Source organism: Zonotrichia albicollis, chromosome 7 (assembly GCF_047830755.1).
Source record: "Zonotrichia albicollis isolate bZonAlb1 chromosome 7, bZonAlb1.hap1, whole genome shotgun sequence".
Classification (NCBI taxonomy): domain Eukaryota; kingdom Metazoa; phylum Chordata; class Aves; order Passeriformes; family Passerellidae; genus Zonotrichia; species Zonotrichia albicollis.
Genome location: NC_133825.1, coordinates 40,530,290 through 40,555,700, shown reverse-complemented (window position 1 = coordinate 40,555,700; position 25,411 = coordinate 40,530,290). Strand labels below are relative to the sequence as shown.

Here is a 25,411-nt window from a genome sequence, read left to right as displayed (position 1 = left end):
AGAAGTACAGAAGGGCTGACCTAGAGAAAAGAATATAATGAGTTGGAGTGACTTTATTTACCCTGTGAGCACTGGAAGTTTTGGCTGGTTCTGAGTCATTACAGTGCTGCATGCCCTGTGTGCAATGGGGAGAGTCCCTGCCTCAAGGAGCTCTGTGCAATAGAAAGCAGGCAAGCAGGACTGAAATGTCTTGATTAAAAGCCACTTAGAGAGTCACTGGAAGAGCCAGAGTTTTTCCAGTTCCTCCCTGGCTCTCCACCACTTCAAAGCACTCCAGGCCAGCTGCTCAGCTGGTGTGAAGAACACCAGTGCTGGAAGTCCATCTACTGTCTGTCTCCATCAGAGCCAAATATTGACACTGGCAAAAATCCATTCCATTATTAAACACAGATCTGCAAACCCTTTACAGATTTGTTTACAGCTGCATGTAAATATACTTTTCACAGAAGATTAATAGTACTTACCAGTATCTATAAAGGGCAAGCCAAACTAAGAATCTGACTATTTATTCTGACTGATAAAAGGACTTTTCTGACTTTCTTGTGACTTCTGTAATTTAGTTTCTCCATTATGTAGTGTAGTTGTTTTGCTGTTTTTAAGAATTTGGAAATTGTAAGCCTGTAGGATTTATGTGAATTTAGTCTTTGCAGAGGATCTATTGGGCCTTTCCTTGAATTTGAGTGATACATATTTGTATGCTGATGCATTTAAAGTAGGAAACAACATGTTGCTTGTGCTGTGCTTCTGTAGGTGCTCATCCCATCTCCTGATATGTAATGGGTAAAGCAGAGAACTGGGCAAAAGACTTGGTTCTTCTTCTGATGCCAAGTGTGATGAGATTTGGGCAAGTCACCTGAGCTGGTGAATTTCTGAAGATGTGCTGAAACCATCCAAGCATTCCTGTTAATCTAGGGACAGCTGGTGTTTGAGGAAGTGTGCAGTAGTAAGGGATCAGTTACTAGTTGTTAATGCAGGGTCACCCCATCCAAGCACAGGAGAGCTTTGTCTCAAACCACTGATGTAAGCTCCTTACAGAACTGGCAGCATGTAAAGCTGAGCTTTGCAAAGGCCTTTCATGTTTCCTCTTGATGTCTTTGTCAGAGCTGCTGATCACTAACAGTGGTGGTGCTCAGTGCTTGGTACCTGGACTGGGTACCTTTGCTCCCAGCTACTTGAGGGTGGCTGTCAGGTAACAAATCAAGGTGGCTTTTAGGTCATTTCCACAGCTTAAGTTCTACCATAGCATCAGGGATTAGTGTTTCTCACTGGCCTCTGGGCCTTCAGTGTCCATCAGCAACAGGAATCTATGGCTCAGGCATTGATATAGATATATGGTATTTAGGATATCCAGGTTTTCACCCTGCTTCATGACAAGCTGTTGTTTAGTTCTTTGGATTTCCCTGTGGCTGTTCTTCCTTCAGTCAGGGACTGTTTCTCCTCTCTGTTCCCCAGTGCACTAGGCTGACTGTTGGCAACCAGCATCTCACATGCTGAAGGTTGAGAGGGGCTGCCAAAGTACAAATTGTGGCCAGGCTGAGTTATTAAATCTGTAGGATTATGTAGTCTGACTAATCCACAAGTAATCCCTGTCCTTCTGCTGCAGGCTTACCGATACCTCACCCCATATACCCCCATCTGCATTGCAAAAGCTGTGAAGAATGCAGCAGAAACAGAAGGCATGAGAAGAGCACATGTAAGTGAAGCCTTGAGTGTCTCCTTGCACATGGCAACAGGTTTGCTTTACTTTTAGGGAAAGAAACAACATTTCCCTTTCAGTTTTGATGTTTTGGATAAAAAGCAAATAAGAATTTGGATGGCAGGATAAAAAAGGTCTTCTGTCAGACATCTACTGCTGTTGAAGCAGGTTTTTTGCTTGTTTTGCATTCCCTTGAAGAACAACATTTGCAATAGTGTGAGGAAACAGCCTTGCTCTGTGGGAAGACTGTGCAGACTTGAGAAATGTTGTTCGCAGTGTGGGCCCTTAAAGGGATGCTGTTTCCCCTTTGCTAGTTCTGTTGTCTTTGTCAGTGGAGTCTTTAAATTGTTATCACTTGAATAAACACAGCCTAAATAACACACAGAAATTCTTCAACACATGGTGCAAAGCTCAGGCCAAGATGCTCAGAAGCAGCCAGTGTCCTCAAAGCACTCTCTTAGTCTTGTCATCATGGCACTGGAAATGAGGCTGATTTCCCAGGAAGCTTCATATTTTCAAGCAAGGAATCTGCCTGTGAAACAGGTTCATGATGGGGCTGAGCTTTTCTGTTGTTTATCTCCTGTTAGTTGTCAAGCAGCACTTTTCACAATAAGAGAAATGTGCCAGTTGAAGCAGGGCTGGCAGTTTTGGGCTTGTCCCATATTTTCTGCAGCTTCTTGGGAACCAATACTTTCTATTTCAATGCTTTTCTCTCCCTGTTTAGTTAAAGAGAAGTAAAAATAGTTGTACTGAGAAGAGGCACTTTGTCACCTGCCACCTGAGGACAAAATTGTGCCTCGTTCTTGTACGCATCTCCTGCTTCTTGCCCCAACATACTGCCAGCATATAGGAAAAAAAAGGAACAAAAATGGGGGTCATAAGGCAAGAGAGCCAGAAGCTGTGTGACAGAGACTGTGTGGTGGCTGTGTGCCCAAAGGACACATTCCCCTGTCACATCACCAGATGTGTCGTGTGGTTGCCTTCTGTGGTCTGAGATGCAAGATCTTGGCTGCTAAGGGAAAATAGTCTTGAAAGTGATGTGTGGGGTAAAGCCAGACCTCACACAGTAAGATATGTCCCAGCAGTAATTATTAACATTCTTTTAACTCTCCAGGTAAATTTCCAGTATTCATATTAATTACAAGGTGCAAAACCTGAAAATACCTCTTGGATTATCTCTTAGTTTGTGTTTCTGAAACTTACAGGTTGAATGCTTTTGCATCAAAACCTGTTATTTATACTGAAGCTTGATAAATCTTCTCCTTCTCAATTGCCTGTTCTTGTGCCTATTTTAACACAGATTAAAGATGCTGTTGCCCTGTGTGAGCTCTTTAACTGGCTGGAAAAAGAGGTATTGTATAACTTTTTTTAATGTGAAGGTTCTATTGCTGTGTGAAATTATTCATTGGCATAAACTTTTTGTTAGTCTTTATAGTGCCTTTACTAAAAGTAGTGGGGAAACAGTTGGGGGTTTATCTGGTGGTTTGGGTTTTTTTGTGAGGATTTCAAACATGCTTTTGTCCAAGGCTGAGTTAATTTTTTTGAAAACATTCTCCCATTCATTTTATACAGACAAGTGAGAAATTACCTGAGCAGGTTTAGTGTAGTGTTAATGCTGTCTTGTGCTGGTTTGGTAGTATAAATCATGAAAAAATACTCAGCTTCATACAATACTTGGGAGTTATTCTCATGATAATCAGTGTTGTCTGCCAGTATGAACAAATTTGGCATTTATGAATGGGAGGTGCAGTGAAAATGGGATAAAACCAAATTATTTGTGTATTCACTGGATTAGAAGTACTCAGTGGATGTGCAGAGTGCCAGGTGTTACACAGCAACTTACTAAGCTGTGCCACTGCACGTCTGAGTCTATTGACTTTATTTATGGGGAAGGCTTGATGCCTTCCAGAAGGTGCCTTTTTACATGTCTGAGTACCTCAAGAAGTCAGCCTCAGGGGTTCTGAAACCTAGCTCTTGCCTTGCTTTGCTTGTTTTCCAGTCCAGGGGAAGTTGGGTCACAGGTTTGAATTTCTCGAATGCCTAAAGTAAAATTTAACACACTTTGTGTTTTCTGCCACTGCTTCCATTCCTGATTTAAAAGCATGAAATTTCTAACAGCCTGGGCTGCTAAGGAGAGCTATTTAAGCTTAGCGTCACCTGACAGTGAAGGGATGCTGCCTGTGCATGTCAGTGAAGTTAGTACTGCACTGACTGCTCCCTAGTCAGGGTTCAGCAGTCCTGCTGTGACCATCTCCACCTCCTTCTTCTCAAATGCCCTGCACAATGTTGCTGGGTTTGTGTTTGTCATTACTGAGGAATGAGGACAGAAAACCTGGAAAGAAGCCACTTCCAGGGTTTCATAAGGCACAGACAAGACCCAGTGTTTAAGCATACAGGGTTTTCTTTGCTTGTTTGCACTAATCCAGCCCATGTTTTTGTCCACCAGGTCCCAAAGGGAACAGTAACAGAAATTGTTGCTGCAGACAAAGCAGAGGAGTTCCGCAGGTAAGAAGTAAATCTTCTCTGAGGAGGTTTTCTGGGTGGCTTTTTTATCCGTTGTTTTTATTTTATTCTTTAGAAATGCATCTCACTTGCAGATATATTTTACCTGAGGACCTTTACTAATGGATTTATTTGAAAACTTGAAAGAGTTGGGAAGAATTTGGTCTCTTGGGAAATAGAAGTCCCAGCCCACTGGAGCCTGTCCACTTTCCTTTTGAGATAGCAGTGAGGAGTACTGCAGGTTAGGACACTTAAATACCAGGCAGTTGTTTCCTTACCACAGAGAAATGTATATTTCAAAGTCAGATTTCTTCCTCTTCTCATAGAGAAGGAGCACTATTTATTTTGAGAGGTACTCCCATCAGCAGGACCTCTAAAATACCTTGGAGTAAATAAGTAACAAAGTAGAAATTGTTCAGCACATCTTCCTGGGTGATTTGGGTAGAGAATTTTCTTCTTCTAAGGAAAGAATAGATCTGGAAAACAGATGGCTGGGAGATGAGGGCTTCAAATTGTACATTTCTTCTACCCAAATTTGCTTGTCTAGGTGGCTTTCAAGGCCAAGGGGAAGGCTGAGGTGATGTGAAATTGAGGATGGGGCACTCCTGGTGCCCTAGGTGCTTGGTGTGCTCCTCTCACTTGTGTTGTAGTAATCACAATCTTTTCTTTCAGTCAGCAGAAAGACTTTGTTGAATTGAGTTTTGCTACCATATCAAGCACAGGTCCAAATGGAGCCATCATTCACTACAAGTAAGAGAAACACAGCTTCTCCTTTCAATCTTCAGCAAACACAGTTGGAATGGGCTGTCTCCCTTCCCCATGGAGTCACAACAGAGTACTCCAGGGAGATGTTGCTTGCTGTCTTTCTTTACTCCGTACTAAGTAAAGTTCTTCCCCTGCTGGCAGCATGCATGTATTGTGATGCTGATCTCCTCAGGGCCATAGAAAAGGGCTGTTTCGGGGCTGGAAGTCTGGGAAGGATGAGTATGAAGTGCCACAACTGTTCTGAAATACATCCAGAAACAGATGTTGAGGGTTTTGCTGGAAGCAGCAAAGCTCTGTACTGTAGTGCCATTTGCTGTATACAAATCCTCTCCTCAGTATGATCCCTGGCTCAGCATGTGTAGGATTTCCATCACTGCCACAATAAATCAGAGCCAACACATCCAAGCTTGTAGTTAATATGGTTTCTGGGCTGCAGACGTGGGCTGGAGACCTTAAAACTGTGGAACAAAACCCTTTGTGTTTAACTGAGCAGGCCAGTTCCTGAGACCAACAGAACACTGTCGGTGAACGAGATCTACCTCCTGGACTCAGGAGCACAGTACAGGTGAGTGCATGAATGGTGCTCAGCTGCCAGGTGTTCTTTCCCCATGACCTCTCCAGGATCAGCTCACATTTCCCTTGGCATGCAAGGCAGTGTGGAGCTTTGAGTGGACAGATCAGGGCTGCTGACAGGCCTTGCTGGAGTCAGGGACAAGATGTCAAAGCACAGGTCCCATCTGAGTCCCATCCATCCCCAGTGATGGGAGCTGTGCTTTGGCTGGTGGTTTTGGTATTGAGTTGCAGGAACAGGGAGCAGGCCTGACTGCCCTGGCTTGGCCTTGAGCTGCCTGCTCAGCAGCCTGCACAGCTGGTGAGGCACCTGCCCTGCCAGGATCTGCCTGTGGGCAGATTTGACTGATGTTGAGCTCAGGACAAGGTGGGTGAAGAAGCAGGACAGCACTGCCCTGTAGTGCTCTCTGCCTTTTCAGAGAGACTCAGAGTCAGGGTTCCTCATCCCAGTGGCCTCTTGGGTATGTTTTTGGGAGGGCATCATGTCTGAAAACTCGCTCAATGCTGTTTTGACAGTGCCATTCAGTGGCCTCAGTTCCTTTACTGTGGAACTCTTGACTCCATGGAAAATAAAAGAAGTGATGTTTTTAACCAGTGTAAATAGATGAGAAGTGGCTTGTTCAGGAAGATGCAGGACAAGCCTGGCTGCTCCTTTGAGATGGGCTTTGTCTTTAGAGCTGTGCTTTTTTTGTTATGTCAGTCAGGAAGAGCTTTGAAAAAGAACCATACAGACATCCTTTGATAAGATTTTTACAAGGAGATCTTTTTTCCTCCCCTCTGATGGCCTAATTAAGGATTTCCTTAGTGCCACTATGAAAAGCAGCCCTTTGGATACAATGTAAGCTGGACATCAATGGCACTTAGCACAGCATTGTGACAGGGATGCTTTGCTTGTCCCTGCTGAGAAGTTAAACCGTGAGCTCTTTGTGCCCAGGGCCTGTGTGTGCTGGGGAAGAGCACAGGGACAGGAGCAAGTTTCAAAGGGAACTCGTTATTTCAAGAGCCACTGTGTTTTTGACAGCAGGCTCAAAATGCTATTTGCAGAAGGAACTTAGAGCCAGTTTCTGATGTGTTAGATTAACCCCTGTCCAAATGCAGGATGATTTGCAGAAATCTTAGCACAAGACATCCTGAAGATGAAAGGGATACTATCCCCCCTTACACTTCCCTTTTCTGAGCTGGTAGCTGTCATTTTTGCACAAGTGTGTGTTTTAAAGCTGTTGGTGAACTGTCTTCCATACAAATAGGCTGAATTTGGCCTGTTCTCAGTGGACAGGTACCTGTTGCTAAACCTCAAATTAGCATCGTTTTTATGAGCAGTTTAGATTCTAGTTTGGGAAGAGCTTTGGGATACTTGTGATTGAAAGATCACAGTGGGAATTGTAAATCATCATTGCTACATCTGGGGCATTGTGTTCAGGAATTTTGGAGATTAGGAGCAGTTACATCATCAGCCTTGTGTAGCACAGAGCAGATGAGTTTATCCATTTATGAGCTTGGTTGGTTTGCTGCAGTGTGACTGGGTTTCCTGTGCATTCTCACTTTGATCTTTCTTTTCCCCCCATCCCTTTGGTTCCTGCATCTTTGTTTGCTTCTGAAGAGATGGTACAACAGATGTGACCAGGACAATGCATTTTGGCACACCATCAGCCTATGAAAAGGTAAGTTGGGATCACAGTGTGGTTTGTGATCTGACCCTTATTATTAGAGAGGTCATTATTATTACTAATTACTTAAATTAGTAATGTGCTCTATTGCTATGCAAAGTTCTCTCTGGAGTTACCATTTATTTACCAGTATGTGGCAGCATTTGGATAAGGACTGAAAAGGAGACTTGCATACTTCAGAAACTCTTTTACAGAATTGACACCTTTCTATCTTAAAATGCAGAGCTCTCATCTGCAAAATAACTTGTTTCCTCTAATAAATAAGAAAATCAGCAGACTGAGAATAAACATTACTGGTTTGTCCAATAAGGGAGCCAGAGGAGTCTGATTTAGTGCAAAGCTCAGTGTCTGATGCAAGGCTCCAGTCAGATTGTGCCTAGTGTATCATATAAAAAATCAGTCTCAGACTTACCTGAAAAGGTCTGTGTTGGAAATTGAACAGTATAATTTTGTTTATTTTAAATTGCTTCTTTAACTTTTTATGAACTAAAACTAATTTCATTATTATAGTTCACTTAGTGACAAAAATAAGCTGTAAGGTGTGCCCAGGAAGTAAAAGTACAGCCACAAAGAGAACCAGTCACGTAGATCAGGGGAATGCTGCTGCTAAACCTGCACTCTGAGTTTGTGATAGTCTCTCTGTAATTACTGGAGAGGGATCTTCAGAGTGATGTAAACTCCTTCTGCTCATGGTTTGCTTTGGCATTACCAGCCACACAAGGGCATGAGCAGGTTTTTCCATATCCTTTGCAGTTGGCTACAAGATGCATCCTCTTTCCTTTCTTGGGAAATACAAAGCTTTTCCTTTCCCTCTTTACTTATGGCACACATTTCTTTGACAGGAATGCTTCACATATGTCCTGAAGGGACATATAGCTGTGAGTGCTGCCATCTTCCCAAATGGAACCAAAGGTGGGTTGGTGAGTTGGAGTGTTTTGACCTCTGAAGAACCATTAAGTGGTCTGAGAACAGCATTATGATTGGCAGGTCTAGGCAGATCAGGCAGATGTTGATGTAACTGTTTGTTTCCATCACAAGACTTTGGATTCTGGATTACTGATGCCTTCTGTCTCAGCATCAACCAGTGCTGAAAATTCTGAGGCAGGCAGTCTGAAGGATTTTGTGAGTGCTCTGTCTCTAGGGTGAGAGTGACTTTCATCACTCAGTGGTGCTCTAACGCATGTGCTTGGAGGTTGTCTTTATTCTTTACTAATGGCTCTATCAAAGTGAGAGGTCACTCTCCAGCCTCACAAGGACTGGCTAATTCTCTTCCAATTACTGTGGAATCTCTTGTATCAGTGGGAAAATACATGGGAATATGACACACAAAGGAGTTGTTTTGTGCCGGAGAAGTAGTGACATATCATCCACCTCTGGATGATATTTTCTCCCTGGTCACACCTACAAAAACACCCTGGTCACACACATACAAAACCAGCTCTTTTTAGAGATTTCTTCAAGTTTGCATTCTTGGGTAGGCAGGGTAAAAGCAGCTGTAGAGTGCTATGAAAAACCCAAACCGAAATTGAAAAGGGTATCTGGACTTGGATGCATGGGCGTGATGTTCACATGCAGGCAACAGAAATTCTGTGCCCTTCGGCTGAAACTGTGTGAAATGAGTGGCCTTCCAGAAAAAAAGCCTGGCTCATTAATCTGCCAAACACAATTGGCAGGTCTCCTATTTTCAGTTCAATAAGTGCAGCTCCCTTTAAGACAGGTACTGAATTCTCTGTGGGACTTTTAACCATTAGATTCTTTCCTGAAAATGTCAGTAGAACAAGCAGCAGTGCAATGTTTCTGGTACAACCATCTCTTGAAGACCTGTGTAATGGAAGAGAGAAGGGCTCTTTAGCTGAGAAAGGGACTGAATGTCAGATTTGACAAATCTGCCCTGTAACATCTAACCATCCAATGACTTGCTTTCTTTGTGGGTGATCAGGCTTTTTGATGGGGTGGTGGGAGGTTTTTTTTGTTTGGGGTTTTTGTTTGGGTTTTTTTTTTTCCTCATGTTTTCCAGGTTTGAACCTTCAGCATGGTTCTCAGTGTCTCTGAAGGAGCCTGACTTGATTGAATTCTTTCTCCTTGTCTGTCTGCAGGTCACCTTCTAGACTCCTTTGCCCGCTCTGCCTTGTGGGACTGTGGCCTGGATTACCTGCACGGGACAGGACATGGAGTTGGCTCTTTCCTAAACGTGCACGAGGGTCCTTGTGGCATTAGCTACAAAACCTTTGCAGATGAGCCCCTGGAGGCTGGCATGATTGTCTCTGATGGTATTTAGCACTGGTGATTCTCTCTGGTCACTGGGGAGGGACCAAGCTCTTCAAGATGCAGAGGGAATAAACGTGACTGATGTAAAGGAAAAGCTGGCTCAAAAGCTCTGGGCCTGCCTCCTCAGCTTGCTGGTTTAGTTATCATTTAAGCTCTCCAGGTAAAGACCCTCTCATTAGCTTTTCACCTTCCATGAAGCACCTTTCCTGGGGGTGCTGCAGGACTGCTTCCTGCTCTCTACAGCTCAGGCCTCAGAAGAGCTGTGCTGACCAGCTGGCTCTGGCATATTCTGCAAGAACTGGCTGCTATACAAGGTGGACACCAGGCATTCAGGAGCTAATCCTGTCTTTGCTATGGGCTATTTGAGGCAGCTGTTAAATCTTTGCATGCCTTATTCTTCCAGTAGTAAATTAACAGCCAAACCCTGCTGGGGTTTGCTGAGAGACTTACATCCCTTCAGGGCTGCAAAGTCCTCTCAGGAAGTCAGGGAAACAGTCCCTAAAAGTGTTTTGAGGAAGGGGTTACCTGCTCCTGAAGACATTAATATTTTCAGAGTTTCTGGTATTTTAACACAAGTATTCTGTGCTCTCTTGAATTCCAAGGAGATTCTGAAGCTTGAGGGCTGTCTGTCTTGTTTCTTCTATCTTTGAGAACTTCTGCTGTCACCTTGCTCGGGGCTTCTGTGCAGATTTAGCAGCGTCAGAAATTTGCCTCTGTGGTTGCCTGATGTCAAGATTGCTTAGTGACTTCAGTGGACTAGAGACATAGAGGGGAAGTTTGGCCATAGGGAATGAGTACTTGCAGAATGCAGCAATGTGGCTTAGTTAATTACTGTCTGTTTCTGCAGAGCCTGGCTATTATGAAGATGGGTCCTTTGGGATCCGAATAGAAAACGTTGTCCTCGTCATCCCTGCTGAAACCAAGGTGAATGACCTGCTCACAATGCACCTTTCTCCATGACTTGCTGCTTATAAAACTTAAAGTACTGGAACTTGATGTGAGACCATGCTGCAGACAGTTAAATCCTACTCAAGATTCCTGATCTCAAAAACCCCATATTGATGAACACTGGTTCTAAGTCTCCCCTGATAATGTGAGCAGAAAAGGCAGTTTTGCTTCTGCAGAGTTTCTGTGGGTTGAAATGTGTGTGTGAGAGTTGTTTTAAATTGTCTTCTGTCTGTGTGTTAAAGCAACCTTATTCATTGTAGTCATTGCTGTAGAACTGGTTGATCTCATGCTGAGATTTTCCTCTGTGGTAGGGAGCTGTCAGTGGCAGTAGAAACAAAACTACAGGCAGATTTTGACATTATAGTTGCCAGTCTGGCTGGGTTATGCTTTTAGAAATGCCAGACTGAAAATGATCATGTAGTCATCAAGCTGAAGTCCTGTACAATTTTCACCTTTAGAAAGGAACCATTAAAAGAAGTAACTAAGGTTTATATCAAGATTCTTTGCTTGAGCTGTAAGAAAAATGCTGTAAGTTGCTACCCTTTCATCTGAGTGTTACCTTGGTTATTCTGTAGTGATGATATAACTAAGGAGTAAGTGTGATCAGGGTGGAGCTGTTTCTAAAACTGTACAATCTCTGTCTTTCTGCTGCAGTACAATTTCAAAAACAGAGGCAGCCTGACCTTTGAACCCTTAACCCTGGTCCCAATCCAGACGAAAATGATTGATGTTAATTTGCTGACAGAGAAGGAGGTAAGTAAAACAGGTTTGCATTGCCTTCTTTGCACTAGAACCAGCTTATTTTGTTCTGTTTGCTAGAACCACTGGCCATTGTTCCATTTCATAGATCCAGAGAGCAATCCTGAGCACTCTGACTTATTTTTAAGCTTGACCCACTTTGCAGTGAGGGAGTGAACTAAACCAGCTTTTCAGACATCCTTCCAATCTACGTTATATGATAAAGACATTGAGGATTCCACCAATTATGTTGTTTTGGTAGTTCCCTTAATATGATACTTGCTGCTATCGTCTCTTTCCCTACTCCTGCCTTGAGTTGCTTCTGGCAAATGTCTGTCTTACCATGCTGTCTCCCCAAGGACAGCAGTGATGATTATCCTGTCTCATTGTCTGCATCTGCTTGTGACCAGTCCCATTCAGGCACACCCCACTGCTCAGTACACTGCTCAGTACACATGAACTCTGAACAGCCTTCTCTGATACCTGCTCAGCAGCATTTATTTCCTGAACAGCTTCATGCTCTAAGCTTTCTGTTTAAGTCTCTCACTACCCTCTCCATGGCATATTTCATCCTGTTTTTCTACTATACTCCTTATTTTACCTCAGCACATCCTCCTTTTTGGAATGATAACCCTCTTTTGCATTTCTATTTGCTGAATAGGGCTGTGAAGGGTACCAAGATCTGCCCTAGGGTTACCTGTTCAGATCAATAGGGCAGCTTGTGCCTCAGGAGTGCATTGTCCAGTCACAATTTTGCAAAGCTTTTTATTAAGCTGTGCCAAGGTAGCTATTCAGACTTGCTGGAGGCAGTGATTTGCAGAGACTTTACTTGTCAGCTGAATTGACCCTTGGCTCCTCTGAAAACCCAGGACGAATTCCTTCAGTTCCTACCCTCAAATGTACAAGTCACTTCCATATAATAGAGGTCTGTCTCTTCAGGACAGGATTCCAGCTCAGACCTAAGGAGCACAAGGGCCTACAAATGTTTTTGGCTGTACATAACGTGTAAGGTCACGGACTCTCCTGTGTGTTCATGCTGAATGTGCTGCCCCTCCCTTTCTGCAGCGTCACTGGGTGAATGAGTACCACCAGCAGTGCAGGGACGTGGTGGGAGCAGAGCTGGAGAGGCAAGGCCGGCACGAGGCTCTGCGCTGGCTGCTCCGCGAGACGGAGCCTTTGGCCCCGCTGCAGTAGCACCAGGACAGCTCCACGGTCACCTGCGTCTTCCTGCAGCCTGGCACCGTTGGGAGGACGTTCTTCAGTGAGCATTTGGAAATCAGGAAGGGATTTTGTGTAGTGTTCCTTGCCCCACAGCACGTGTGGGCAATGTGGGGCTGAGGAGGGTAACTGTCTGAATAAGTGTTTTGGGGGGGAGGGATTGAGCATAGAAAACAAACAATAAACAAGCACGTTGCCTTGAAACAGAGGTCTTATTTCAATAATGGTTATAAGAGGCAATACTGGAATATTTTATACTGTCTGGTTTTTCACTGTGAAAACTCAGTATTTTTGCATACTTGGGTTCCAGTTGCTAAGATGTTACCCACACAGCAGGACTGATTACTGAATAAAAGATTCCAATCCACTGTTTGCTCCATCTGTCTTCTCTTGTCGTCAGTGATGTGTTGAGTTTGGCAGCTTGAAGAAGGACAGGAACCTCATCTTTCCACCCTTATGTGTGCATCTAACTCAGACAGGGAACAAATATATTTAGGACTGTCTGGTGCCAGGCACTGGGCAGAGGTTATGGAAAGAGCTGGCAGGAGCAGTCAGTTCTGATTTGTGACAGGTCCTGGAAGGATATGGAGACACTCGCAGAGGCTTGTGTGTGCAGAGTGCCCGGACCAGTACTTCTGTCTATTGTTATGTCTTACTGAGTGCTTGTATAGCCCGTAGCGGTGCAGGATGTGTGGGCAGTATCATGGAATTGCAGCTCTTCCTGGACACAAAGCAATTAGTAAGTTAAAATAAATAAATGTGCCCACAATGGACAAAGGACGAGCTCGGCGGCGGGGGCAGCGCTGCCGGCCGGGCGCAGCGACACCTGGTGGCCGAGCGGGGCAGTGCGGGCTGAGCGGTTTTACAGGGGTTGCCGCGCTCGCTGCGAGTGTTAGATCAAAACTCCAGTTTTGATCAGTATCAGATAGAAAAGGAGCAATCGGGAACAGCAAAACGAATTCCTGATCTTTCAAAGGAATTTTCTGAGCAAATGGAAATGTTTGTGTACGCAGTTTTCTTTCCCTCTTCCCCCTGCCCCCAGCTGTTTTTTTTTCCGAGGAGGTGATAAAGCAGAAGTGCAGTAAGTGCTTTAAAAGGTCAATATCACCTCCCAGCCACTGCAGACAGGTACACGTATTTAAATAATGAAGTGGTTTCTCACCACCCGCTGGAAGCATCAGTTTCATCTCAGCTGTGTCTGCGGAAGCCCAGCTCACACCTAAGCCCATCCCAGGTGTCTCACGAGGATGTGCTGCCACTTAGAACATGAAAGCCTCTCTGCCGAAGGAGCCTGTTACCCCTGGCTACAGGGTCAAAGGGCAAGGGAGGGATCTCCGCACACGCTGTGCTGTGACACGGCGGCTCTTTCCCAGGAAAATCTCTGTGTTCGGTGGGGCTGAGCTCTCTCCGCCGGCAGCCCGGCGCTGCAGCCTCTCCCGGTCCCTGGAGCTGCTCGGCAGGGCAGGGTGGGGGCTCCGGCAGGCTCTGCTGCTCGCTGCGGGCCTGTGGGGAATGCACCGCTCACCCGGGGGCTCCCGAGCTGATTCAGCGTCCCGGGTCTCTATTCAGATGTAAGGGCAGGTGTTTCCACAGGAAAGAAGGAGGATTTCTACCAAACAGAGAAACACAGAAGCCAGGAACGCTTTTGTCCCTGAAGCCTAAAGCCAGTGTGGCTGGCTTGGACACTGATGTGAAGGGGGACCACAACACCAAACGGAATTTTCTAGATTTGAAAAGCCTTATTATACCTTTTCCCCACCTCAATATCCTCCTTGCCACCGTGGGGCCATTCCCACACAGATCACAGAAAGTCATGGCTCGTCCCCATCCCAAAGCCTCCTGCACAGAGGTAGGACAACCAATCCTTGTGTTCTCCTCTAGGCCTCAGTCCTGGAGCCTCAGCAGATCCCTCCCATCATTCAGTCCCCAGCTCATCCTCCCTCACCACACAGCTCTGCGGGCTTGCAGGGAATCTGACACCAGCTCTTGGTCACAGCTCGGACACCTGTGCCTCTTTCTGGGGTTTGGCACCTCAGCAGGGACACACGGTGTTTGTAAGGCAGGGCTGCTGGCACACATTCCAAACTAAGGCGTTTGTCTCTCTCCCTGTTCACCCCTCGAAAACACAACTACCTTTTGTATCCTGTCCTGTCTGAGCTTTAGGTTTCCAATGGAAATTAAACTTGGATTCTCTTCTTTTCCTTTTGTCAGGTTTTCATTTATTCCATTAGTGCCTGCTTTCCCTGAGTGGTTTCTCCCTTTCCTGGTGGAAGGAAAAAGTTAAGGAAGAGAGAAGCAAGGAAAAATTGAATGGAAACCAATGCCAGGTTTAGGGGTTTTATTTTTTGTGTGAATCATCCACAGAAATAGCCACAAAATTATGTTATTCAAATGAAAAAAAATATTTAATTCTGGGAAAAAAAAAAGCCCATAAAGGCTTTTGTTGTTGTTGTGGGAAAGCAGGAAGGAAGGAAGGAAGGGGCATTTTCAATAACAACATACTCAGTGTTCTATTTTCAAACCATTTTGTTTTGCAGTACTTTTAACCCAGTGGGCAAATAGTGCTGCAAAGCACATTTCTGAGCTGTGAGAGAGCATCTCCTGCAGGGCTGTTTGTGGGTTCAGCCCATCCAGTCCTATCCCTGCACCGGCCCAGGAGCTTGGTGGCTGCACCTCACCACCAGCACCTGATCCTGTTTGTACCCTTGGGACAGGACCTCAGCAAATGCAAACCGTACTCAAGGCCCATGTGGCCACCCTGCTTGATGTCACCAGAGCACTGCCCTCTCTGTCCCCTTCCCAGCTGTTTGTTAATGTCTGTGCTAGAAATTTCCAACTGCACTGCTGTTGCGTTCAGGGGCTCTGAAATTCTTTGTTCCCTTGGACTAAAAATGTTACAGCATGAGGCAGACCTTATCTGCCAATGAAGGAAAATCCACCTCAGCTCCACAGTTCCATCATGAATCATGATGCACACATTGTTGGTGTAAAAGGCTTTTGAGACAAATACACCATTTCTCCTTGAGTAGAGGGATTAATATTTATTCATCACCAGGAACAAGTGTTCCTTGCCTCCATAGGCCAGGTGACTGCTTGGCTTCTCCAGTCACCCCTTCTTCCTCAATCTGTGTGTGTTACCTTAAGTGTGCTTGGTAGCAGTAAAATTCAGTTGTTTTTAACTTAAATGGCTTGTAACTCACCTATAATCAAACCCCCACTATTGTTTGCATGACTATTAAACTGGTCACTTCCCACAACAGCTGTTGGAGCAAGTTTTGATTTACAGTGGTAGAAAGAAGAAAACTTTTGAGAACACAGTCACTGAGGGCCTCCTGAGCAAATCCATCAGACCAGCCTGATGTGCAGGGTGCGCACAGGAAAATGATTGCCCAGAAGCACTGAAGGGCTGGGGGTTTAGTGGGGCATTGATGCTTGTTTCTGTGCTTCCTTCAGCAGGGGACAGTGGGAGCAGCCAAATATCAAAGCTCTCCTGGGGATCTAAAGATGCTGTCTCTTTCCTTTGCCACTTCTGTTCCTCAGGAGTCTCCTTTGGGTGGCATGAGGCAGACAACAGCACGGAGCACTTTGGAAGATGTTCATGGCATGCTGAATAAGGCTCCATGGTCATTCCGGCAATGGATAAAACCCCACCTGCCTGTTGTCACTTGATGCCTGCAGACGCCCTGTCTTTGCCCAGCACCATTTCCTTTTGGCACTCAGCGGGGTCACTTGGCTGCTGGTGCTAAGGATTGCTGACATTAATTTTTGTTGACTTGTAGCAATTCACACCTTGTTCCTGGAGTCCTCTGGCTTGTTTTTGGAGAAGAAACTGCAGGCCTGGACATCTGGCAATGGTGTCTGGAGATCAGGAGTTAAATAACTTGCATGGTGTCACTGCCCTCAGCTTGTTTTACATGATTAGGACAAAACTCCCCATGGCTTTGGATGTAATAAGAAAAAAAAATGAAACAAGAACCTCTGGAGGGTAGAAATATGAACTGTGTTAGTGCTTAATTAAGTTGCCTATTAACAGTTGTGTAGTGGCCTGGAAGAATTTTAATGTACCAATTAAAGCAAGGAGCTATCTCCTCAGCTTTCCACCACCTCTGGGGACACTGTCAAGAGCAGGGAGCTTGCAGATCAAGTGTTGTTTATTTTGTTGCTTCCAGCTTGTTAAAAATCGTTCTAAATTTGGGAAGTGGCGGATGCCCATGGATGTGGTTTGCTTCCACGAGGCAGCAGTGATGTCTGTCTGATGGAGATCCACATGGTAAAGAAGCAGAAAAATGCTGTCTGACCCCATAAACCCTCTCCTGTTTCTTAGGGTTCCTCTGAGTTGCTGCAGGAGGAGGAGGAGGGGGCTGGCAGCCCTGGGGCAGCTCCATGCTGACAGTGGGTTTGGCACATCCAGCCTGGACATCTGCGTGTGCCAACTTATCCTGCCTGTTCCCTGGCTGTCCCAAGCTATCCTGCCTGTCCCTGGGTGTCCCATCACTGTATCAAACCTTTCAGGAGTTTCCCCCTGATTTAAGCCCCAGGGATGGGAGTTCCCCCTCCAGCCTTGTGTGAGGTGGTCAGAGAGTGTGGCTGCTCTGATGTCTCAAATAGCTCTGATTTACAGCCAGAAGGTACTTGAGGCTATTTTAGTGCCAGCAGACATCAACTTAAGACATATCAGCTGACAGAGAGAAATGCATTTTTTTAAAAATTAATTTAAATTGCTTGTATTTTACTGGCTTGAGGGCTTGTGAAGGTTGCAGGGGAGTTGGTTCATCAGGGCTGCCCACTGCCATGGGCTGCTGAAGTGTTGCCTTGCTCCCACAAGACACCATGTGCAACCTCCATTCTCACATGGCATTTGAATTTAAAAAAATCAATTTCCATCCATTTTGTGTGTCCCTGTGGATGGATGGCTCGCTCTGGTTCCTGATGTCAGGGCACGGTTTTGCCCACAAAGCCTGAAGGTGGATGGCCTCCCGTGTGTGTGCTTGGCTGTGAGCCTTTCTTGCAGCTCTCAGAGCCTGTGACTGCCATGCACCAATCTGCTGATTGGGCTGATCCTGTTTAGGAACCAGGCTGGGGCCAGCATGTTGTAAACATCTCCCAAAGCAGAACATGGCCCAGCTGAAGGGTGCCTGCTGTGTCCCTTTGGTATCTCCCTGTCAGGCTCCCCTGGCTGGGCATCTCTGGAGCTGGAGGAAGTCCCCACTCACTGCAAGCTGTCCCTCTGTGCATCCCCTCTCCTGCACAAATGCTGCTCTCCCCTTGTGGGAGCAGACAGTGTCCTTTGCTGCCATCTGCCTCTGGAACACATCTTCCAATAAACACATCTTCCAACAAACACCACCACATTCCTCTTGAGGCCTGAATGCAAAATGAGCTGGGGAGTTTCAGACAAATGTAGCAATAGCTTGGAGCACCGTGGTCTTCCAGGAGGGGATTTAAGGAGCTTAGAGTGGCTGTGAGAATATCTGTGCTTCAAATCCAAACAGGCAGCTTGGTAAGTGCAAAGTTGAGGAATGTGTCCTCTTCTCCTTGTATTCTATTAATATTTAGGGCTGGGCTTCAATTATTCATTCCTTCAGGGTGTGCTTTTATCATCTCAGTGCTATAGCTTTGGCTTGTGCCCTGTCTCTGGGCATTCAGAAAAGACCTTTTCATAGTATTTGTGAAATTTCATATCTGAGAGGCCTTTTGCAAGCAAAATGTATGCCATGCCATTAGTCAGAAAAAGCAAATCTCCCTCATCCAAGGCCTTTCTAAGCCCACACAGAGCTCAGCCTCAGTAGATACACAGGAGATGGCCTTAGCTGGGGATGTGCTAATCCAGCACTTGTTGGTTAGAGATTATTTCCCTTTTTTTGGGTACAAAACCAAGGATGTATATAATGATATTAGACCCAGACCAGTTCCATACACACCCATGACCCTTGGCACAGGCAGCTCGTGTGTCTGAGCTGAGGACAAATTGAAATGTGCTGTGATTAAACACTCCAAGTTGTTGACATCTGTGCTGTAAATATCTGACTTGTTAACAGCCCACCTTCCTGCTGGGGCACAAAGCCTGCCACTCAGTTTGCTCAAATGAGGATAATCAGATCACATGTTTCTGAGTGCAGCTTGATCAGGGAAGGGTCTGGGAAGAATGCTTCCTTATTTGCACAATATTTGGGCAAGAATATTTTTATTTCATTAAGTAAAGCCCATCATGAAATTAGCATTCACTTTCTCCCTTCAGGAGGCTGAATGCCTATGGGAACTCAACAGTGCAGCAATTTGACACTTGGTCAAAACAAGGGACAAACAGAAAATATTTCTTTTTTTTCTGCCTTTTGAAAATATTTTGGAGGTCTATCCTGTTCTGGGATGAGATTATAAAATCATGAAAAATTTTTTTTACAATAAACCATGGAAAAATTGATGAGCTGAAAGAGTCACATCCATCGAATATTTTAATTTTTATTATTATAGAGGTGTTTTGTAAATACCGGCCATTCTAACTAAACTGAAAAGATTGGATTAGTTTTCAGAGCAATAGAAGAAATATTAGTTAGAGGTTTTTTGTTGGAACAAGGTAGTCTGACATTTTTTGAAACAGTGCGAAAATATTTTTTGACATAAACCTGATGAAACCTGGCCCTAAACTCCTGTGCGGGCTGAATTTTGAAGAACTTGAACTTTTCAGACAAGAAACACAAAAGCATAAAAAAATCCCCTGAAGTAAAACATTTTGCTGCAAATCTGCTAGAATGATTGCAGTGCTTCTGAGAAAGGGGAGTATGAGCTGAGACAGCCAAGTGTGGGTTTATCCTACCGGGGCTATGACCTTGTGTTTGCACAAGGAGCAGCTCACCAGGTGAGCAGCTGGCTGCACCTTGCTTGTCTGGGCATCCCTGTTGATGCTGAGAGTGCTGTGGGGTCTGTGGGCAGCCAGCACAGACCTGTGTGCATCCCCCCTGCTGCCACAGCTGAGCTGTGCCCTGTCCAACCCCTTGCCTGGGTTATGCAAGGCAGTCTGAAAGGGCTCCCACGTGGGGCAGAGGCAGCAGGTGCTGATACTGTCTTGGGTTAAGGCCAGATGTTTCTGCTTGGGAGCACAAATAACCCTGGGCATTGGTGCTTCTGCTTTTCCTCTGCTGAAGGCTGTGGGTACCTGCACAGCTGGCAGAACAGGGGATGGAATGGGATGGGATGGGATGGGATGGGATGGAGATGTCTCCTGCAGTTTGCCTTGCTTCTGCTGCAGAGTGGAGGAGATGGGAGGCAGGTGTCTGGGCCGTTGCTTACAAAATAATCCCTCTACACAAGTGCACTCTTTAAAGAAAAGTGCAGTGGTTTTATCATTACCACAAGAGTAAAGTTCTGTGTTTCCATACCACCATGACAGGTGAAGTTGTGTTTGCCCCACAATAAGCAGAGAGTCAGCAACACAAACCTCTTCCTGGGCAGCAAGCAACAGGTGAGACTGTGGCTGTTTTGGGGTAATTAGCCCCTTATGTAGCCAGGCTGAAACACAACCTCTCCTGCAAAAACTCCTCTGAAAGCATTATGGTAATGTGAGCAGCCTGATGGAGAGATACCCAGGCTCCCTCACCTTTGCTCATAGGGTCTTTCCACCAAAAGCACAAACCCATTTTATATCAAAGGTTCTGCATAGATACAAGTAGGCTTAGTGTGACTCAATTTTTCTTTGTGAAATGTCAGCAGAGACAGGTTTTTTGCATGCTCTCTCCTGCTCCTGCAGCAATGGCTGTAATTTCTTACCAGCTCTGGATTCTTCAAGCAGCTCAGCTGAGCACCAGGGAGGTGCCAGTATTAAAGAGGGAGCAGGGTGTGCCCTGACACCAGGGTGGAGAGCAGGAATGGTAGCTGGCAGTAAAAGCTGACAACCATAAATTATTGCTGCTTTTAAGTATCAGCTCTCAGTAGAAATAAACCTTGAATCCTACCAGGCAGACCTGTAAAATTGCATGGATCTCACTTTAATCACCAGCTGAGCACCCTGAGCTCTCTGCTGCTGTCTTGGGGAGCGTGGCACAGGGCCTGTCTGTCCCATTAACAAAAAATGGAGATAATGTGAATTTAACCCTCTAGGAAAGGGTGTTGGCACAGTCCAAATGTGGGCTGTGCCCAGCGAACAGCCTGGTCCAGGAGCATTCCCAGTTGTACCAATGTGGCATCAATGTGGTCTGCTATGTCCTGCCACTCCTGCTCTTGACTGGAAGATGAGTTCCAGGGCAGGGCTCACCCATCCTCTCCTGCCTGTGCTCTTCCTCCTGAGCAGTGCAAGCCATCTTAACAACAGTTGGGACACCCATCTTTTCCTTGAGCCCGAAGATTTGAAATTAATCATGCAACGTGTGTGATCACAGGCTGCTGTGCAAGATCTGGATAAATGCGAAAGCTCCTGAAAAAGCAGGAGGTTTTCTGCAAAAGAAAAGTACAAATACTGAGACAGGAGGCTGTCTAGAAGGTGTTCCAGCTCCACTTATCCAGTTCTCTGTGTGCAGAGGGACATCACTCAATCACAGCTCAGATATTCCTTGTAGGGTGAAACCCTTGGGACAGTTGGACCTGCAGCAGGAGAAGGGAGTTCCCAATGTGGGGTGGAAAAACTAAAAATTCAGAAAAATTCCAGCTGCTGAATCAAAAGGAGACATGCAATGGCACCAGATAAGCAGCAGAGTCACAACCTATCGGGTAATGACACTGAATAGAGCTGGTTCCCTTTACCTTTAAAGAACAAAGCAATGGAGTGTTCTGCTGCTACAGCCAAGCACTTAAAAGTGCATTTCATAAACATAGAATTTTTAATACATGCCATCCCACCATTAATAAGAGTCTGTCAGCATTACAAATTGTACAGCAGATACATGGTTTTGCCAGTTTTGAAACATCAGCTAATTTAGTTTTAATCTGCTGTACAGCTAGAAATAGTTCCTGTAAGGATGACACTGTTTTGCATTCAGTGCATTTCTTGAGATGAGAAAACCAGCAAGCATTAATTTAAAGTGATTAATTCAGTAACATGCAAATGTGAAAGCTGTGTGGAAGCAACAGATCACATGCTGCAAGCCAGAGTTCAGTTCCTTGGCTCCCCTGGGTTCACCACCCCAGAGCAAACCTCCTGCACACAGGGAGAGAGAACACAGTCTGAAGGAAAAGTGTTGATACCGAGGGGGGCCCAGGATGGGGTTTGGGTTGGCAAAAACCCATCAGGAGGGTGGTGGGCAGTGATGTGGACATAAGCCTGGCCAGGTGGGACACTGTGGTCCAGAGACTTCATGCACAAGGGGCCTGAAAGGAATCCTGCCCAAAGAGAGTGCAGGGGATCTCCCTGGGGGAGGAAGGCAGAGTGCCCTTGCCCTGCTGTGTATATTGCATATTGGGCATGACTCTCAGCTATCTGTGACATTTTCACAGGACTCAGCAGTGCCAAGTGCTCTGAAAAGAGAGGAAACAGCCCAAGAAGAGGAGCCTTTCCCTAGCCCTCATAATTTGGTGGAGAGTGGTCAAAGGACCTGTGAGACGTCTGCCCTGGTGAATGGGGCAGCAGTGGATTCAAGCCCAGCACAAACTGGTCTCAGTTAGTTTGTTCCTCAGGCTCAGGATGACTTTTGGGAAGGTGGCAGCCATAAGTCTCCTCCATCCATTGGGGACCCCCTGCACCCTGGCTGCACTAAAGGAACCACTGTAGTGATTTGCCTTCCACTTCTGAGCACCAAACCTTGGCTTGGTCTGCAACACACACGTTCCAGCTGGCAGAGACAAACTAGGTCATTAAGAAAATAAAAACAGCAAACGTATAGAGAAACATGAAAAAATGACCCTGGGATGCATTCACATTTTATGCAATTACTGGGATAAAACCTTGAGTCTATAATATTAAATCAGAATGTCAAAGAGATAGCTTATGCTAATTTAATTAAAGGCAGCATCCTGGTGCATACGGGTAAGGAGCTGAATTAATATTGTGCACCATCCACTAATTTTGACTGCCATGGGTGTGCTAAGGCTGGGTTGTCCTGATGTGCTCTTGGCTTTGCTTTTTCTGGACAGGATGAGTATATCCCTGCACACACATAGTCTACCAAATTGGTGCAGAATCAAATTTAACACTTTGAAGTCCCAAAGCTCACTAAATCTGTGATAATTGCACTTTTAGACACCTGGGCACTAATTTATCCACCTGTGCTAGAAAAGTGAGAGATCTTGCCTGCCCTTGCTTTCTGTCAGGGGAACAAAAGAGGGGTTTCTCAAGGAAGCCTGAAGTTAAATACTGTGAACTCCCACCCTTTCTCTAAGTATGGAACAGGATTGAACCCTTCTGGAAAAGAAATCAACTTAATCAATTAATGGAGTTTGAGACATCATAAAGGTACCATAAGCCTTCAGCTTCACACTTCACATGCCTATATCCTAATTTTGCTTTGGGCATATTCTCTTCCTTCATATGTGTGGGAAAAATCATCCTTCAAGAGCCACAGCAGGGCATGATTTTGGAAAGTTTGACGTTTACCTAGGTGCCAAGATAGAGCTTCATTAGCTTTATTTAGCTTCATTAGCAGGGACAGGGGCTGGTGAGCTCTGTCTGCCCTTTGGATGGAGAGATGCACCCAGCCCCTGCTCTCCTCCCCTCCAGCCCTGGCCTCCCACTCCTGGCAGTTCAGATGTGGGTGTCCCTGTTATTTATACAACAGACACATCTTAAATCCACAAAGCAGGAACAAATACCTCACATCCTCATATATGCTGGACCTTATCAAAAGCTAGGTGACCCTTTAGGAAATAGTCTCTGGGTACAACTGAAACCTCATCCAAGCTAATGGGAAAGTTTTGGTGGGCCTCAAAGGGATATGGATCAAATGGATCCTTGTCTAGGGCTGGATGCAGAAAAGAGCTTATGGCTTCTTTGTGCAACACACTGCAATGTGCTGAACTTGCAGAACGTGTTGAACTCCCTCAAAGTTTCTTGCTAGCACCAGAGCTGCCAGACAGCTTCTGAACTGCCAAGTCCTCCATGCTTCTTTGGCATGGTAGTGCTTGTGAAACAAACCTATTTTTCTTTCGCAGCCTGGGTTGTGAAAAGGGACAATAGGCAATTAAAACATTGTTGTGTGAATCCTGGTTATCAATCCATAATACTGATTCCCCATTTGGATCTTCAAATCTTCTTTCAAGGAGCTTATTGAATGCTTTTGCTCTCTGCAAATCAGGCAAAGAGCTTGAGTCCATTGCAGATGGAACTAACTGGGGCTGAACCTGCAGACTAATTTGAGCCCATCAGAATCAGAGGCAGAATGTTTGCCAGTTCCCTTTACTGGGGCACAGGCACTCCTGCGAAATGCTTGCTGGTTAAGGGTGCCAAGAAAGTGGAGTTTCATTAGTAACTGTGAGAACTGTGGAGGGAGGTGCATCTCTGAGGGTGTGAGGATTGCCTTGCTGGGGAATATGACTGTCATTATAAGCTGGGCTAGGAGCAGTTTTGATGAGAAGAAAGTAAAATAGGAATAAATTGCAGTATAAAGTTTCCTGTTAGTGCTCTTTTCCCAGGCAGAGGAAGCACTAAGCACGAGTGCACTGTAAGGCTGCAGTAATGCCTTCTGCTGATAAGTAATAAGAGCAGAGCATTCTCAGGATGGCACCTGTAACTCCTCTCTGTTAGGCTAAAAATGGCTTAGGGCTGTGTAAGTGCCTTTGCAAAGGAAAGGCACTTCTGGTGTGCAGAGATGTCTGTGCTCTGCAGCACACTCGGTCACAGGGCCAGTCCTGCCCATTAGCTGTGAGCATCCTGAAAAGAGTTATCATGGAGCAAAGTATCCAGCCCCACCTGAGGGGCTGGGACAGCTCTCAGACAGCCCAGGTGTCAGTGAGAATGAGTGGTCACTGCTACCACCAGGGGCATTAAGATGGGACCTTTCTGGACTGTGTCACTGCTGGAGCAGCAGTTTCTGTGGTCTGTAGAGGAGATGCTTCAGAGCCTTCTGAGCTGCCCTCCTCCCTGGTTTATAAAACACCTTGCTGCTGCCTTATAGCACTGGCAGAAACCTGGCACACTGCCCCTAGAAAAGGTGCAGCTGCAAACATCTGCATTGAGTAAACATCTGCATTCAGCAAACATGAGGCCTTTTTTTCTTCCATTAAAGCGGAGCTGCTCAGCTGATAAACCCCTGTTATGGGTAATATGGCAAACCAGAAATGAAAGCTGAAATACTTGGGACTTGGATTGGCACTTCGTTCTGCTTCCCACTAAAGGGTGTGAATGAAGCAACTTAATACCTTACTTTTGTGAGGAGTATGTAATGTCAGACCCCCAGAGGAGTTGGAAGAACTCCTCTCACCCCTCAAAATTTCCTGCTGGCTACCAGGAATTCTTTTATCACCACACTTTAAAGTGAAAACACTCTACGTATTCTCTATGAACTGTATTGCAGAACATGACTTGGGAATGACCTGAATAGGAAGGTCTGACAGATTGGTTTTTCTAAAGGCTCTTTGGGGAAAAAAGCAGACATGACCCTCTGCTAAATTATACCTGTGTTAAAGTAGTGTATTGCCACTGCTATTGACAGCTTTGCACCTGGCTAAATGACTGTGAAAGAAAGATTGGGACCAGCACCAAATTATTTTCCACTTAGTAGAATTGCAATGGTCTCCACTAAGCCCAGGGGAGTTTAGAAAAACCTCCTTGGTTCTGACCTCCTTGCCCAGGTTTGACAGGGCATTAGAGCTGGTGAATCATCCATATCTTCAATACAGTGATTTGGGGCACTTAGAATGTAAATAATGTTCTAAATAAGATTTCATTATTTTGGACTACATCAATGGGAATGTGCTGTAGATGATTTGTGAGAAAAGTATTTGAAGACAATTTGTTGGGTACAAGCTGCTGAACTCATGAAAATTGCTGTTGGTCCATCCATTCAGGTGGACCATGAAAGGTAAGACCATTCATCCTTTCCCCCTTCTGCCTTCTCTTCCTGTGTGGGAATTTGGAATTTGTGTCTGTGTCCCTGTTGAGGGGAGGACTTATTGATTA

The 25,411-nt window shown here is 45.4% G+C and overlaps 1 protein-coding gene across 3 annotated transcripts in view; it reads left to right on the top strand.

Annotated features, from left to right (window-relative positions):
• Window positions 1-12,739, top strand: part of XPNPEP1 (X-prolyl aminopeptidase 1) — a 30,846-nt gene extending 18,107 nt beyond the window's left edge. For all 3 annotated transcript variants that reach the window (XM_074545194.1, XM_074545193.1, XM_074545195.1), the window contains 11 exons: window positions 1,604-1,693; window positions 2,997-3,047; window positions 4,143-4,201; window positions 4,871-4,948; window positions 5,457-5,528; window positions 7,134-7,194; window positions 8,043-8,112; window positions 9,297-9,470; window positions 10,316-10,392; window positions 11,071-11,169; window positions 12,220-12,739. In XM_074545194.1, the coding sequence (XP_074401295.1) occupies window positions 1,604-1,693; window positions 2,997-3,047; window positions 4,143-4,201; window positions 4,871-4,948; window positions 5,457-5,528; window positions 7,134-7,194; window positions 8,043-8,112; window positions 9,297-9,470; window positions 10,316-10,392; window positions 11,071-11,169; window positions 12,220-12,348 (960 nt within the window). In that variant the 3' untranslated portion in view covers window positions 12,349-12,739. The remainder of the gene's footprint in view (window positions 1-1,603; window positions 1,694-2,996; window positions 3,048-4,142; window positions 4,202-4,870; window positions 4,949-5,456; window positions 5,529-7,133; window positions 7,195-8,042; window positions 8,113-9,296; window positions 9,471-10,315; window positions 10,393-11,070; window positions 11,170-12,219) is intronic.
• Window positions 12,740-25,411: the final 12,672 nt, after the last annotated feature.